Source organism: Astyanax mexicanus, chromosome 2, assembly GCF_023375975.1.
Source record: "Astyanax mexicanus isolate ESR-SI-001 chromosome 2, AstMex3_surface, whole genome shotgun sequence".
NCBI lineage: Eukaryota > Metazoa > Chordata > Actinopteri > Characiformes > Acestrorhamphidae > Astyanax > Astyanax mexicanus.
Window position 1 is genome coordinate 51,303,653 of NC_064409.1, and position 17,589 is coordinate 51,321,241.

At 38.5% G+C, this 17,589-nt stretch overlaps 1 protein-coding gene across 1 annotated transcript in view; it reads left to right on the forward strand.

Annotated features, from left to right (window-relative positions):
- The window catches only part of LOC103026605 (calcium-independent phospholipase A2-gamma), a 44,132-nt gene that overhangs the window by 14,080 nt on the left and 12,463 nt on the right, over positions 1-17,589 (forward strand). The window contains exons 7-8 of the mRNA XM_007244345.3: positions 4-61; positions 1,479-1,673. Coding sequence (XP_007244407.3) covers positions 4-61; positions 1,479-1,673 — 253 coding nt within the window. The remainder of the gene's footprint in view (positions 1-3; positions 62-1,478; positions 1,674-17,589) is intronic.

Here is a 17,589-nt window from a genome sequence, read left to right on the forward strand (position 1 = left end):
CAGGGAAAAGATGGGATCTGATCTTATGTTTGAAACGTCAAGAAACCCTGATTGTCCAAAGGTTGGTTTGTGAGCACTATACACTATATAGTTTTGGAACAAGTGTTGGGACAACTGCTTATTCATTGTTTCTTCTGAAATCAAGGGGATTAAAAGAGCCTGTCCTGCTTTTTTTGGAGTAACTGTCTCTACCATCCAGAGAATATTTTCTATTAGATTTTGGAGCGCTGTTGTGAGGCTTTAATTGCATTCAGAGATGAGAGTATTAAGCTGTTTCCACTCTAAGTGTGGAATTCACACTGCTCATTGTTCATGTCTGTAGGAGCTGCTGTCATCACCACTTGCTGAATGTACGGCATTTGCCGGTTAAGCACAGAAGTAGGAGGTGCTCACTATAGTTTGGATGCACCTTCTCATTCAATGTTTTTATTATTTTTAATTTCCTACATTAGAAACGAATACTGAACTCATCCAGACTATAAAGGGAAACATAAGGAATCATGTAGTACATTAAACAAGTAAAGTGTTAAACAAACCAAAATACTTATGGTTTCTAAGGCTGGTAACTCCTATAGACTTATCCTGTGCAACAGATGTAACTCTTAATTTTCCTCTCATGGGGCGGTGCTGATGAAAGCCATTTTTGATGATCTTTGAGACTGCACTCGAGGATACTTTCAGAGTTCATTTTTTAATTGACTGATCTTTGTTGAATAATTCTTGTCATAATATTTATTAGAACATTACTCAAATCAGACTAATCCAATTTGAAAATAATCAAATGAATTTAAAACGCAAGGGTTAATTTTCTGTATGTAAAAACAGCTGTAGTGAGGTCAAAATGTTATATTATCACCACTTCACATCATCCCCAACTCCAAAGCACTGTTCCAGAAAACATTACTACTTTACAAGGACAAGCAAAGCTTTTTTTTGTGCTAGCAAAATGGGTACAATGTAAAGTAGCTGAGATTTAGAGAATTTGTTAAAAGGCATGTCCACAAACATTAGGAAATACGTAATATATTGTGTATTTAAGCAAAACAATAGGCCCTTATTTTGCGTTCTATAGGCGAGATGACAATAAAAAAATCAAACAGGTCATACACAATTTGAAATGCACAAAAGACATGTACTAATTCTTTTTATTAATCATGGGTGTGTTTTGGGTGTAACATGAAATAAACCATTTAGTGTCACTTGCCATTCCCTTTAAGAGCCAGGTGCGCTCTGACTTTGGCGTGGTCTTATTTTAACAGCGCTGCCTTTTGCGCCTTGTTGTAGGGTACTGATCTGTGCGTTTATGCTGTGAAAGAGCACCAGCAGCTCATTATAGGGAACAGCAATGTTATTTTATTCTTTATTTTGCTTATTGTTAAAGTAAAAGTCAGGTTTGGGCCCAGTGTGGTCTATAGTGAAGCATGTAACGTGACTCTACTACTGTTTCCTGAAATCAATCTTTGTTTCATCTCCCCTAGGTGGCAGCAGTGAGCACAGTGGTAAATAAGGGCACTCCATTAAAAGCGTACGTCTTCAGGAACTACAATTTGCCACCTGGAGTGCGCTCCCATTATCGAGGTGGCTGCCAGCACAAGATGTGGGAGGCCATTAGAGCATCCTCAGCCGCTCCGGGGTACTTCCAGGAGTTTGCTCTGGGAACCGACCTCCACCAGGTAAGATCAAGTGTGCAGTAAAAGTACAGTGTGTATCACTGGGGGAGCTTCAGTAAGCTCCAGCCTCTTACTGCGCTTAGTGTTTCAGCATCTCCCTAAAGCTCACTACATGAGTGAAGAAGGGATATAGAACGAGAGAGCTGGAGTCTCAGGCTGTCCATCATAAAAAAAATTAAAAAAAACAGAAGACCACTTAAGTGCAATCATTTGCATCTACCTCCAGTCCATTAGGAGACTGAGAGGGCCTTGCTTTCATGTCTGTAGTGTTCTAGGAACTTACAGTATGTTGTGTCAGATAAATGGCTGTGTTTGTATCTGTCAGACTGATGTAGAGTCATGTTCCTTTTTCTGTTTTTTTTTCTTTCTTTTTTTTTAAACCTCAGTGCTCTGAATCAGTAAAAACAGACTCAGCTATTTTTTTCTTTTTTTTTTCTTTTTCTCTGCATTTTGCCCTTGGATTGAAACATCATGGAGCAGGTGCTGAAGCAGAGCTCCGTGTTTAATTGAAGCGTGTGGGACTGGTGGGGAGCAATGAAAGAGAATTGCTGATGGGTCTCTGCAGAGGGGATGGGGGGGGGGGGGATTTCCTCCCAGTATCATCTCCACCCTACAGAGACTCTCATTAAACGCATATACTATTGGTATATGAGCCAGGAAACAGATTTGTACACAATCACACACATCCGTTTTAAGCTGAATTTTATAGTTTAAACTTAAAAGCAAAATGAGCTTCATTAGTGAAAAAACAACCAGTGTAAGAACAAGTGGTTGTGTGGAAAAAAACACAAGTGCATAAAATAAATAATAAGTGTTTGGAAATAGGTTTTTAACATATGGATATTTACCAATATTTTACCAAAGAGATTAAGCCAATGTAATAAAACTAAAAATATTTTAAAATGTGATTAACAGGATTTAAAAAAAATAATTTTATTTCAAAATTTTCCCATTTTCTCCCTAATTTATATGGCCAATTACCCAACCCACTAACTAGGACTCCCCCTATCCCCAGTGATGCCCCAACACACCAGGAGGTTAAAGACGAACACATGCTTCCTCCGATACATGTGAAGCCATATATATATCGAGTATCGCAGGATCACAGTATCGTGATATCATCTTTATCATTGGCAACATATCGCAATAATATCATATCGTGGGATGCTCAATGATTCCCTCCTTTTCTGAATAGTAATGCATGATCGAATTATTTAATTTTTAATGTGAAATAATGGATGTATTCGTCTTTGCCTTAATTGCGTTTGCGCTGTTTGGTTCCATCTATAGAGTTGCATGTTTAGAGTAAAGCTCAGTAATGCTCACAGTCACAACACTGTCGTTTTGTAGTACTCTTGACGTTCTCGGCATGTAATTGAAGGACATCTTCCCATGATTTCTTTGACCTGTCTCCCTCTTTATCCTTTATTTTGGAATCTGCTTACACACACACAGACACACACACACACACACACACAGACACACACAGTGCTCCTCCTCTGCTCTCTCTGTATCTCTGGTGCCAGGCTGATCCTCCTAGGCTCTTTCAGGCTGCTCAGGCTGGCATGTCAGATGGTCTGGAGTGCGCCATTCTTCCCACGGCGGTCTCCTACTTAAACCCAGAGCTTAGCTCAGAGGTGCAGAAACTGCAGCGTCCTGCCGATCCCCGCTGTTCTCTCTATACTGCTGTTAAAAAGCATCAGGCTAGCTTTCAGCACACTGAGCTGAAGGCTCTGATGTAAGGATTGGTTTCATATGGTGTCATCCTGCCATTTTCCCGAGGACGCCCACAGAGCAGTCCGCTTCCCTCCAGTCATACCACAATGAACCTCTTGTCTCTGGGAGTCAGTGGCTTGCGTCACTGCTTTAACTGCATGCAACACAATGGAGTTTAGAACTGACAATGAGGATGCGCTGCTCACAATCTATTGGACGGGTTCACCGTGAGCTTATTACTCACACCTGTAAATAGAGCCGCAGGAAGATAGAGTCGTGCAGGAAGTCTCTCTCCATTGTGACGCTTCCCTCTTCAAACAGCTAACAAATCTGCACACTGGCAAGTTGTCATCTTCCCAAACAGTTCTGCATCATTTACATATGCAAGCCTTATACCATAGAGGATCCAGAGGGAGGAAGTTGGTGCTGAATGCCCAAGCCTGGCATCTTTTCAGCAGTTGCTATGGACTCTGCCAGGGTGGCGTGCAGGAATGAAGCCTGTTAGGCTGTTTGTGCCCACCCTCACACAGCTGCTGAAAGACACACTCGCAGCAGAACTGAGAAACCGCCACCCAGAAGAAAAGACACAAACTTGGAGTGAAAGTGGATCCGTCACCTCAGCTTTTAAAGTCTGTACTCTGACATATCTATGTCCATAGAGATACAAATGTATACTCCTACATGGGGGAGGAGCAGCAGTTGTGAAACACTGGGCTTCAGTGCACCCTTGTACAGATTGACAGATCAGTGTCTTTGGGGCTGAAAACAATCGCTAATCAGCCAATTGGATGCTACATTAACTATTCCAGGCAAATTGGTAATGGAGTGTCATGCAGGGCTTGTGTCTCAACATGCAATGTACTGTCTAGTTCTATTTGCTATATGCTCTGCACTGATTGCTGTTTTGTGTGGATAGAGATATTTAGCTCTCTTTCCTCCACAAGAAAGATTTGTCTTATGCAGAAAGTTCCCCTAACACGATACCCCTCTTTAGAGTGCATATTTTAACCCGTACAGTGAATAGCTATTAGCATTGCAACACAGCAGAGCGAACAACTGCTGTATACACACAAAACAACAAATGGTACAGCCTACTTAAAGTACTTTTAGTGGTTTTAGTGGAACAAGAAACTATAGCTTCCTGTTGACAAGGAATCCATACGGTAAACCTCACAGAGAGCTCAACTCGAACAGGATCAGGTAAATTAAATAAATATTGGCTGGTTGCCGATTACATATTTGGGATGAAAATCAGCCAATATACATAGCTGATCAATCTTTCTATTTATATTTTATACAGTGTTCCTTTGGAGTTCAATTTAGGAATTTTCAGCTAGAACAGTCAACTTTGATGGGGCGTCAGAATGCATTGAAAAGTGTTCGTAACATTTAGCCAAAATTTTTTAACTTTTCTGCAGGTCACATGTTTTGAGCTACAACAACCAAATTTGGCATAATAATAGGACTAATAGCATAGTTTTATAACATATGATTGTTTTTTTATTTTATTTTATGCGTGAGCTTTTTGGATTAAGCATTGTTGTGAGATTTGTTGCGGACACGATGCACACAGATGCATCAGACACTCTTGCAAGCTCTGTTGTAGACAATGCGATGACTCTGCACAGAATATGAACCAGCCTTAAAGGGGCTTTAAACTCCCTGTGTTTTGCTGACTCCACCCCAGGTCAAATGTAAAAATTTGCGTGTCAGCAGGGGGGGGGCACCAGAGGCAGAAATGACCGCAATATGATTTTTAAATGTAAGGAAATTATTCTAAAAAAATTAAGCAGGGCTTTCATTACTTCAAAGAAACACATATCAGCTATTATTGGAAAAATATGGTTTAGGATAGGAAAATAGGAATAGGAAATCTCTATTTTTGTTTTATCCGATTACTCGATTAATCAAAAGATTTTTCAGTAGAGTACTCGATTACTAAAATAATTGATAGCTGCTGCCCTACTAACATAATACAGATAGATGAAAATATTGTGGGAATATACAAAAAAGCTGCATTCTCTGGTGAGGTGTTTTTGTACTCAGAAGTTGGATAGCACAGTGGATAACACATCTCACCTAAAAATTCAGGCACCAATGCCGCTGCTATATCAAAAAAATCCTTGGGCAAGACATGTAACATTGATTTTTCCTGCCATAATAATTTGCAATGGATTCTGAAGAATATTGACTGTATACGTGAAGGTTTGTTGAACTTTAATCTAGAGTGGGTGCATTCTGCAGCATCCACACTGGATCAGCACCATGTTTTTCTCTGGAAAGTCCTTAAGCAGTGAAAGCTGGAGAATGTACATAAAAGAAAAAATCAATGCCCTCACAGCACCTCTTCAAGGCTTCAAGAAGACTGTTGGATAAACCGAGGGGAGTGTGTAGAGTGCTAAAACCTGCATACATGATGCTGTATTGCTAGCTTTGGTGGGATGCCTATAGGGTTAGACATGTTAGTTGATTTCTCTTGACTGAATAAAGGCATTGTGAAGCCTTGCTTCTAGCCTAGCTGGGTCGTCTTACTCATAGAAAAGGCTTATAAAAGTGTTACAGAGAACAAAGCATTTAGATAGTGTGTCTAGACAGTGAGTGTGTTTACATGCACTTTTTAATCCGATTACTAAAGAACATTGAAGTTTTTTTTTTTTTTTTTTTTTTTTTTTTGACCAATGAGAAGCCGGGATGAAAACAAGCTGAAATGAAATAGGAGTAACAAGGCTATTTTTAAAATGTAAGGAGTACAAAGTATATTGGAGTGAAAAAATAAGGAGTAGAAAAAGTATAGATAACCAACATTTCTACATAAGTAAGGTAACAAAATATTACTTGACATCTCTGCTTCTAAGTAGGAACTTTAACAGGGGCAGTCAACTCCCTATGATGTCTATGGTAAAGGGAATTCATCCTAAAATCTGGAATAGTTTGCTTTTATCCAGATTTTGCAAATACAGTAGTATAATAATACATTTGCAATTGCAAACGTATTTGTACAGTAACAGAAACAATCTAAATTTTAACTTCTCTACAGGTCACATTTTGATATTTTGATACCAGCATTTTGACCAGGGGTGTGGTATTTTTTTTCTTTTATTTCTTTCACATTTTCTCCCCAATTTACAAGACCAATTACCCAACCCACTCATTAGGACCCTATCACCAACACCAGGACGGTAAAGACTAGCACATGCCTCCTCTGATACATGTGAAAACAGCAGATGCCTCTTTTTGAACTAGTGCTGATGCAGCATTGCTGAGTAGCATCACAGCACGCTTGGAGGAAAGCGCAGCGACTCGGTTCCAATACATCAGCTCACAGACGCCTTGTGTTGAGCGACTTCACCCTATGGAGTGACGTGGGAAAAGAGCACCATCCATCTACCCACCCAGAGAGAGCAAGGCCAATTGTGCTCTCTCAAGGCTCCGGCAGCTAATAGCAAGCTACATAAACGGGATTCCAATCAACGATCTCCCGGACCAGGGGTGTTTTAATTGAAATTCAGTAAGGCCAAGTCAGAGAACATCTTCTTAAAGTCAAGGTCTAGAACATTATAATGTTTAACTGCATCATGACTCATTGCCATGACTGTATATTGAAATAGCCCAATTGTTATTATGTTAACAGTTGTACATTGTATCAACTGCAAGTACATTTATAATTCAATATAATTCAACAATATTTATTGTCAGTTTTGGAAAATAACAAACTCATGACTGGTGAACAAACTCATGACACTCATGACACTAAATGTCCAAAATCCAAACTTCATGCGCTGGCTTTTTTAAACACAGTGAGCCGCTTTATGAACATGCATTAGCTAGAAGATGAAGATTATATAAATCAGGAAGTGTTTTGTCACTTATTTCTCGTATCGTGGTCTGTTTTAGCTAACGCTCAAACTAGGGCTGGGCGATATGGAAAAAAATCTTATTACGATATAGTTTTTCATATCAGCCGATATCGATATGTATCACGATATAAATCAAATCACTTTCTGTTACACTTAAAGGTTTCTATTTTTACTCAGAAGTGACAGAATAAGGGAGTTATGGACAAAATCACTAGCAGGCTCAGAGCCTTGTGGACAGACACTAGGATGTTAACATCTTGCCAGGTGGGTACAGCTTTTAAATTAATTTTAAAAAGGGGACAAATATATAAACTAAAAAATATGTAAGACCCTTTACATTATATGTCTGTTTAATTTAAATTGCAATAACACTTTATTTATTTTTATAAAATTATATTTAATCAAAAGATCATTCCCCTCCCTGAATGCAGGCAACTACATAAAGCAAAATACAAGAGTATATCACAGTGTTCATTTTGACAGGTGATTTTGATACAGTCTTAGTCTTTTCACTAAAATGTATAATAGTTTTAGTTACATTTTAGTCTATCGGATATTATTAGTTTTAGTCAGATTTCAGTCTAGTTTAATTTTGGTCATATAAAAAGTATGTATTACATATGTTTTACTGTTTTTCTATTTTCTATTTGTTGTAATTTTAGATAATTTACTGCTTATGTTTTTTTTTAAATAAGAGCCTTTAGTTTTTTTTTCATTTAAATTAAGCTAACATTTAAATATTTAAAAAAAAAAGTGGCCTATAATGGAGGTGGGAGGAATAAAGTCAAGTTTCTGAAATGATCCACTTCTACTGCAGTACAGATTTATACTAACATTACTGGCTTTCAGTAGACTAGACTTACATTACTTAAGTGTATTTAAAACTCCAGTTCAGTAACAGCAATGTTTAGCTCAGTTCAAATACAGCTAGACAGATTATATAATCTTCTGTATTTAGTAAAATATCCAGCATAACAGACTCTCTATCTGTTAAAAACTATAAAACACAAAGACAGAGGAGAATGCTGCCCTCAGGGTTTTCTAACAGAAACAGTGAGAGTTAGGAAAAAAGATGGAAAGTGCTTCCTTTCTGTGTGTTTATATACTAACCCCTCACTCGTGCTGAAGTTAACCTTAATTTACACGAAACGTGGATTAACACGGCTAACGTGCGTTACCCATTAGTTTATTAGAATGTAAAAAGCAGTGAAAGCATCTTAGCTAATGATGACAGATTGCACAGATCCCTTTTACACCTAAACATCGCTAACTTTAAACTGGAGACAAGCTAATCTAACTAGCAGCAAACAGAGCAGCGTTTACCTGCCTTCAGAAATCTGAACAAGCTCACCTCTCTAAATATCTTGGAGACGCATGCCTCATATTTAAAAGGTGAGTTTTCCAGTGTAGCGCCGCTGAATAGTATAAATGAAGTTTATCCAGTAAATGGGAGAGAAGGAGCCGCTATGTGAGGAGTTCAGAGTGGAGGGGCTCGGGGGGTGGGGCGGAGGGGGATGGTGGAGAGGGGAGGGGAGGGGTTGTACTGGGCTGAGCAGCAGTTCAGCGTGCTGCCTGATCTCGTGCTGCGCCTTTTCACAACGCTACTTAAACGGGAAATAGAAAATTTAGTTTATCGAATTTCTCGCCCCGACTTATCGCGATATATAGTTTCCTCGATAACTATCGATATCGTTTTATCGCCCAGCACTAGCTCAAACTGAGAAATCAGAGAATAGAGAATACTCCAATTATAAATATATATACATATACCTAGAAAATCCACCTCTCTTTATTTATTTCATAATCGGATTTTTTAGATCTTACTCCAGGCAAAGAAATTGAAGTATTCTGTTAGCATGACCAATTGAATAAATGGATAACTGCAGAAATAAGTCGATAATCCAATTATACAGTGCATGTAAACTCACTCAGTCTCTAGTGTTTTAAAACCTGTATGTGATGCTGTATGCCCAGCTAAGGGGGAATGCCTATAGGGTTAGATATTTGTTTTGACTGATTAAAGCCATTGGCAAGGTTGTCTTATTCATAACATAGCCTTATAAAGATGTTCCAGAGAGATATTAGATATCTCGTTTGATATATTTCTAAATTGCGATTTTTAGTGCTTGCCAATATAAAATGCATAAAATTTTATGGAGAATCTGAAGCAAATAATGAGAAGCCTAATTACTAATTTGCAAATTTTATAGACTGAAATGAATCTCTACCTTAAGTCCCAGTCCAATATCATTTAAGATACCATGATGGCAATGCTAGTGATTGCTTTTAATTGTTCCCTGGAGACAAACGAATTGCAGAGGTTTAACATCAAGCTGAGGTGCGTGTGTGTGGGGCGTGTGTGTGTGTGTGTGTTTGTTCCAGTCTTCACCCGTCTAGCTTAATTTCCTGCTCATAGCCTGAGGGCAATGTCTTCAGTTTCTCTTGCCCAGATGGGACCTTCCTGTTTCAGTCTTTATGACGACAACTCCAAACTCATTTGAAGCCTCTGGCTCCCAAGGTCAAATGTCATGATGGAGAACTAGTCAGAGTAATTGCATAATGTGGCATAATGACCTTCTGCCCCAACCAATCAAGTCCAAGTCATGGCTGTCCATCATCCTGAAGGTCTTACATTAGAGCTTTATTCACTGGTAAGAATGGAAGGAGATGTTTTTAGACTTTGATTTTGTTTGCCATTTCCATTGGACATATTGCTAGTTGTAATCTCAGTAACGCTGATTTCTCAGTAGTTCATGCTGCTAGGTTGCAATAAATGAGCAGAGCAAGCAAAATGTCATATATGTTACTGGCTTACAGTTGAGTCAATAGTGCAGGCGGTCTCAGTTCCTCAATAAAAAACTGCTGTATGGTAAATTACCAGTGGACTTTATTCAGAAGAATCACAAGCATATAGATTTATTTATTTACTAGAGCAGCAACAACCAATTATTTAGATTTTTGTCAAATAAAGTATTGATAATTGAAGCAAATGATTCATTATTTGGGATATGATTTTCTAAATTATTAAATAAATTGTATGTAGCTTTTAGCTGTAAAAATGTTACTTGAGGTTGACAATGTAGATAAATTGTCACGCCTGGCCCTGTTTCCTGTCTGTCCTCGTGCCTGTGTTGTCCCACGTGACCCGTGCCCCTGTGTTCTGCCTGTGATTTTCCATTACCTCATGTCTCATTTGTAGCTCCACCCCTTCCCCAGGTGTTTCCACTCCCAGTGTGTTTCCTGTTATGTTAAAAAGACTTCCTCTGTTACTTGTCCTCGGTCGGTCTTTGCACTGTCCCCCGTTGTCTGTCTCTCTGCGTTTTTCTGTCTCTCTCTGCGTTTTCTTAGCCTCTCCGTGTTTCATTTGTCATTGCCCTAGGTCCTTGTTTAGTGTTTATCTCTGTTTGTTTCTAGTTCCCTAGTTTACTCCCTGTTTAGTTATTCTTATTATCTCTTGTTTGTTTTATTTATGTTCTCTAGTCTCCCTAGTTTATTTTGGTTTGTTTCGCTGTTCTTTGTTTATTTGTTTATTTATATTTATTTAATAAATTCACCTTACCTGTGTTTACGTCCGCCTCCTCGTCTCTCTGCCTGGGTCTAATCCTGACATAAATACAGTATCATTTTCAGTTCATTTTCCTACTAATTTAAAAAGAAATCAAACTGATTACTCTTTGTTCTCATTTGCTTTGTTTTTTTTTCTCATTCAGAGGGGTTTGTTGTTCTGGGTTGACTTACTTTAAGATGACTCCTTTTTACACTCAGCCTGTATTGGTTAGACTAGTTCGTATTAGACTCCCACGCCTCACACTAGTATAACTCTGCTCTCTACTCACACCGGAGTGATGTCTCTTCAGATATGTGGCTGTGCTTAATGTAGTGCATGTAGTAGTTTGCAAGCCATAAAGGTTTTAGCCACACACTTTGTTCATGTGACGAACAGCTACTCAAGCTATATGTTTTGACTTCAGCTCTTGCATTGATATTGAGATCATTATTACTGCAAAAGTATCAAAAACTGTATTTCCTATTGTTATGGGTAAACTTTGGCAATTATTCTGCAGTTTTAGTCAATTGTGAGTCATTGCACCTCTATCTAATACCGTATTGCATAGACTGTAAGGCGCACTGCATTTCAGAGAACAACTATTTTCTGGTCTGTTTTCATACATAAGGATCACCTGATTATAAGGCGCGTTTTAAGCGACACAAGCAAGAAACAAGGGTGTCGCCATGTTTCCCTTCTAATTCAGCAGGTTGTGCCTAAGTAAAATTGTAATTCTTAAAGCATCCATCCATCCATCCATCCATGCGCTAGTAAATGCCACCCGACAGAGCTACACTGAGGAAACCTGAGTGGTCCGGTAAGCCGGGGCACTATCAGCTAGCGGTTCATCCCATGTAGCTTGTTTTAACACGGTAAACACACAGGCTACAGTCCGATATATTCACCACTGAGCGGCGAAAGAGGTAGCACTGCGGTTAGCATATGATGCTAATACTGCTTCAGCCTTGGTGCTGGAGAAAGTGCACTAAAACTCCTTTATGATGCTGTACTTCAGCAGACTGGCTTTACTGCTCCTTACAACCTGACTGATAAAAATCATACATAAGGCACACAGAATTATAAGGCGCACTGATGTTTTTTTGGGAAAATTAAAGGATTTTAAGTGCACCTTATAGTTTATTTGATAAATCAGTATTAGTACTATATACTTATCTATGTGGTTATTTTTTTAAGTATAGAGTTTTTGATATACTTGTATTAAACCTCTTATAAGAAATCAGCAGAGACAAAACAAACAGGTCCAGAGTGCACATCTAATTATCCATCTCCTTGTCTTTGCTTAACTCCATGATCCCCTTGATCATTGAACACCACCTTTAGATTATGTAACCTGTGCCTAATGAATGGCCACTCAGTCTCCTGGTCCTTACGGCACTAGAGCTTCTTGGCAGATCACAGCATGCTAACTTTGCTCTCCCTTGCCAAGTATTCCCAGTCCCCAAGCATGCCAGAAGCACAGAGTTCTTCTACTAATTGCTGAGAACGCTGGACGAGGTTTTAGATCTATGGCCCAAAATGCTCTCTGTGCTGGTGTGGGTGAGAGAGGACCTCTGCACTCTTTGTGCTGTTAATTATATGTCTGTCAAAGAGCCCTCTGTCCATAGAGGAGAAAACAGAGTGCAGGCGGTAAAAAGACTTAAAGGCATACATGCAGTGTTGCTTGATCACAGAATGCAGCCTAAGTGGAACTCTTAAGAAAGGGGAAGTTTAAGATGTGAATAGTTAAATAGTAGGAAGAATGCAAGATGGCAAATTGGGACCAAAAAAGTTGCCTTCAGAAGAATACAGGAGATGCTAATGAAGATGTTAGTTTAGTGCCGCATAGCAGCAGACGATTCAACCCAAGCTTTGACTGATAAGTGCTGAGCTGTCAATAGATATCATCGTCCTCATTTCCATCTGAATGAACTCTAATCAGGATTGGCCAAAAATGAAAATTTAATGAGGAGGATTTAAGAGCATGTTTCCTTTTCAGAAACACTCATTACAACTTTCTCCATGCCTCACCATTTACATAACCAGTGTGGCGTATGATAATTAGTCAGATTAGATACAGTCATGCATATCTTGTCTTGATTGGAAAAGTTCAAAAAGTTCTCAGTTTGATCCTGTTTGAGCTGGATTGATTTTTGTTAGTTTAACATCACATCTATTATGTCTAGTATGCTTGCACTATTTAAAAAAATATTTAATTATTATAATTTTTTTTTTTTTTGAAAACTGAAGCTACCACGGGTCTAGCGCCTTTGCTGTTGCAGTATAATGTGTAGCCCCACCCTTCCCCTTATGTTTTGTTACTGTCTTTCCATCTCCAGAGTCTAATTCCCAAAGTTTTCCTTGTGTTAATATTGGCATTTTTTTGTATTTTCCCCAGAAATCTGGTTTTTAAAACAATAGTCTGCTAGATTTTGCTAGAGTACGAAGGCAGAGTCCCACTTAGGAATGATATGATTGACAGCCTTGGCTGGACCTATCAACAGTATTTCTACTCAGTAACGGCCAGCGCACTCTTCAATTTATGTTTAGGTATAAACCATGTCCAAATACTATTAAACATCTTGTAAACATCACTGGTGTGTCCTAATGCTCTTACATTAGCTCATAGGTTAAACTGGATCATAGCAGCTTTGGTACGTCTCAGCAGGCAGCAAAGCAAACAAAGCACTGTATTGTACTGTAATCTGTAAATCTAAATTTCTCCATAATAAAATACACAATCTGCACTTTTTTTGTTAAAACATGATGCATACTAGTCAAAATGGGTATCCAGTGAAAAAAATCCACTCAACTCAATGAAGGTGGTCTGAGACACTTGGCTTGGTCTGGCAGAATGGGGTGTGTCTGTCAAATAAGTAGGCGACAGATATGTCTTTATTTATATAGAACGAAAAATAATGGAACCACTGTGTCCATGTTTATTACTGTAATTTATTGAAACTAAAGAACACATGGTTGAATTTAAAATTCTGTCAATCTGAAGTCCTTGACCATTGAGTTCAGAGCTCAGTATTCATGGATTGTGAGTGAATGTGTTTTCCAGCAGGTGCAGCTTAATTACTGAACCCTGTCATCTTAGACAACAAGGAGCAATCTAATTAGCAGAAGCATTGTGAAAAGCAAGACTCTGGAAAATTGAGGATGATGATGTAAGCCGAATGGGAGTTGCAGAAGGACAGGTTTGCCTAGCAGAAGTGTGAAACTGCAAATATAACATGGACTTGGTGGAGGAAGGATTTAAATTGCACGGATACCTCAGTGCTAAAATGTCACCATTGCTTTGTGCTTATTTTGTTGGAAACCATATGTTACAAACTATGACCATTTTTTGTGAAGTGAAGACATGTTATCTCTTTTTGTTAAGGAATCTAGAAGGCTTTACAGCTTATGGGGAGCCAAGGCCTGCAGGATAGAGAAGGTTGCTGTTTTTGTCTCCAAAACTGACAGAACACAACACAAGAGTGCCCTTGAGTAAAACATCAAACCCCAACAGCTCCCCAGACATGCATACTGGCTATGGTTGCCCACTGCTCCAGGCATGTGCACTCACATATGCACACGTATGTGTGTGTGTGTGTGTGTATGTGTGTGTGTGTGGATGTTCACTGCACTGATTGGTTAAAGGTGCAGGCCAGGGTCCAATGTTTGTAACATAAAAAGCGACTGAATGGTTCTTCCATACTTTTCCTTACTTTTTTGTTTAAATTTTTTTTGTTTTTTTGCAAAGAAAAAATTTATTTAAACTATTGAACAATTGTTGTCATTCTTCTACATAGAAACGTGGCCATTAATTCAACCTTGAAAAAACACCCTTTTTTATGTTAATTCAGATAGTTTTGCTTACACAAATTCGATTATTTAGTTTGGACATTCTTGACCAACGCCTGGTCCACAAATATTCTGATTAAAAAAAAAATCAGGGTTTTTGTCTGTGTTTTATCCTCCTCAAAGAAAAATATTTTTAAAGAATGAAACCGGAGCTTTTTAAAAAACACTATCCAAGGGGGAGATTTTTCGCATATGGACAAAGAAAACTGAGCTTTATAAAAATGCTGGCATCACATTGCATGAATATTTCTGGCTCAATCTCAAATACCTTCTTTCTCCCTGTATAAGGTGCTACTTTGAAAAACATCAGTATATTTAGGGATTTACTGTATTCTTCACTTGACCCAAGGCTGTGCTCTACTACTAGTACTGTGTGAGTGACAGTGTTTGAATTGTGTGATTGAAACAATACAGTTATGCAAATCATTTTTCCAGTATAAACTGCCACCGGAACTGGAACTTGGCCACCCAAATTGGTCCAGATTGGTTTGGTACAAAGGCTTCTATGAGCGATGGGGTAAATGTGTGCCAGAGCACATCAGAGAAAGAGTAACAGTATCTGACCCCAAGTTCTGCTGTATTTTGGCTGCAAGATGTAGGCATTTAGGAGAGAGTGGCATTAGCAGTCTAAATCCTCTTGAGGGAAGTGACCTTTCCCCTGCCACATGCTGACTGTTTGACTGACAGTTTTGGCTTTTGGCTTGAGCTTTTTTTGGTCCGTGTGTTTTGCTTAGCCTAGCTTTTGTTCTGCAGTTTGCCATTAAGTAGGCCATTGTTTCGAACCCCAGCCCACTTTGATTCAAATATGCCTCTGCTAGAGAAATCTCCAGTGTGAGAATATGGCAGTCGTCCAAGTATGGATTTCCACAGGCTAGATAGGAAAAAGGAGCCAGGAGCCCTGATGTCCATTGATTGGTCGTAGAGGTCTGCCAACCAGTGTGAAAGCCTGATTTCTCTCTCTCTCCCTCTCTCTCTCTCTCTCTCTCTCTGTCTCTGTCTAACTTCTATTTCTATCTGTCTTTTTCCTCAGTGTCTTCTGTCATCAGCATTGGCCTAGTGTGTTTCTTGCAGCTGTTGGTATAAATGAATTATTGATTTATCCAAAAGTGCAACATTGCACAATCCCCTGCCTATCGCCCAGCTTAGCTCTGAAAGACGGATGTTTTTCGAGGGATCTGAAACCAGCTTCATTAGTTCACTGCAAACAGTTCCACAGATGTACTTCTGTTGGCTGGCCTGTATGTTTCAGCTTGTTTGAGCAGCTGAATGTCTTCACTTAAAAGCTTTGCTCTAAAAACTGCCTTGGTATTTAATGTTTTTCAACCCAAATGCTGGTTTAAGCCTGTTGGGTCATGTCTGGGTTATTTCCAGATTGCTGGGTAGATGGGAAAAGGTCCCAGTAATAACCCAGCTTGTGAGTTAATTAGCATCATTAATAAATTAAGTTAAACTACCGGTAAATAAGTCAGTAATAATTAACATTAAACAGCTTTTAATCAGGCATCAGTGCACAGTCACTTACAGTAACCAGCAAATCATCTTCCATTCAATATACACTATATGTACAAAAAAATATTGGGACATTATTATTGGGACATCATTAATTGTTTCATTATTTGTTTTTGGTCGGAGTTTGTGCAGTCACATGGTGCTCTACTGCCCAATCACAAACAAGCTTGGTCAATAACATTTTTGCTCATTGTTTGGTTTTAACACATCTTGATAGGAGTAAACTCTCAATGTCTTAACTCTTCTCTTAGGCTACGTTCATACAGCAGGTAAAAGAGGCCCAAATCTGATCTTTTTCTAAATGTAATTTGTATAATTAATATGTGTGAGACATGTTATTTGTTTGGCAGTGTGGATGACTAAAACACATTGAATCTGACATTTAATTTTGTTGCAAATCTGAAAAAGTAAAACATGACAGAATATCTATAGCTAGAAACATAAACATTCTTAAAAAATGAACTCCCATTATTACAGTATTTCTTTTTGGCTTTATAGTGGACTAATAAGTAGTTCATGTTATGAAAAGGATATATAACATTTAACATTAAGAAAATAATGGAAATGCTTTTTAATCCTGAGTTGCATCAAAGTAACCATATATTTTGGTAACTCTAATGGCTCATTGTGTTCAATTATTATAACCCAGTAATGCTGGGTCAGTGTAACTGAGTGTGTTCAACCAGCATGAAGTATAGAAATGGCCCAGTCTGGTTTATTATTAGCTTAGCAATTTTGCCTGTATATAAAACCACACTATGATGCATATAAAATTCTGAATCTGGTCTTAGATGTCATCTCATAATCCCTGGTGAACGAAATGTAACAAATGTTCTCTTACAACAAAGAAACTGCTGAGCAAATCATCTGCTGTCACAACATAGCAATGGCATCATCCCAACTCCCAAGATTCCCCATTAGTGTTCCCCATTTCCTGTTGGCGGGTCACTGTTTTTTAACTGTCAAAAACCCCTCTGGCACGTAATGACATGGTACTTACTGACTGCGAACACAGCACTTCCTCCCGGAACTGGGAATGCCGAAACAACGTGTTTTTGCTGTAGTAGAACCTCCAGTACACTTACTGTAATGTTTACATGATGTTTGCTGTCCAACAGAGTAACTTGGATTTTGTAGAAGAAAGAACATGGTGGAAGGCAGATGGCAAATTCTGTCTGTGATGTAATGTAAAAGTAATATGATGTAGAAGTGAATAAAATATTAATAAGGAAATATTAGTTGATCAAACAAACTTCGGAGAAATGTCCTGTAATATTGCAATATCAAAGATGTCTAAAAACTGAACAAATATATATATATATATTTTTCATATTGAGCCCGTGCTGGTAAAGCTTAGGAAAGCTTCACTTTCCAGTTTAGGTCTGTTAGGTCTGTTTTTTTTTTTGGTGAAATTAGTAAAAGAACAATATATTTACACATTCGG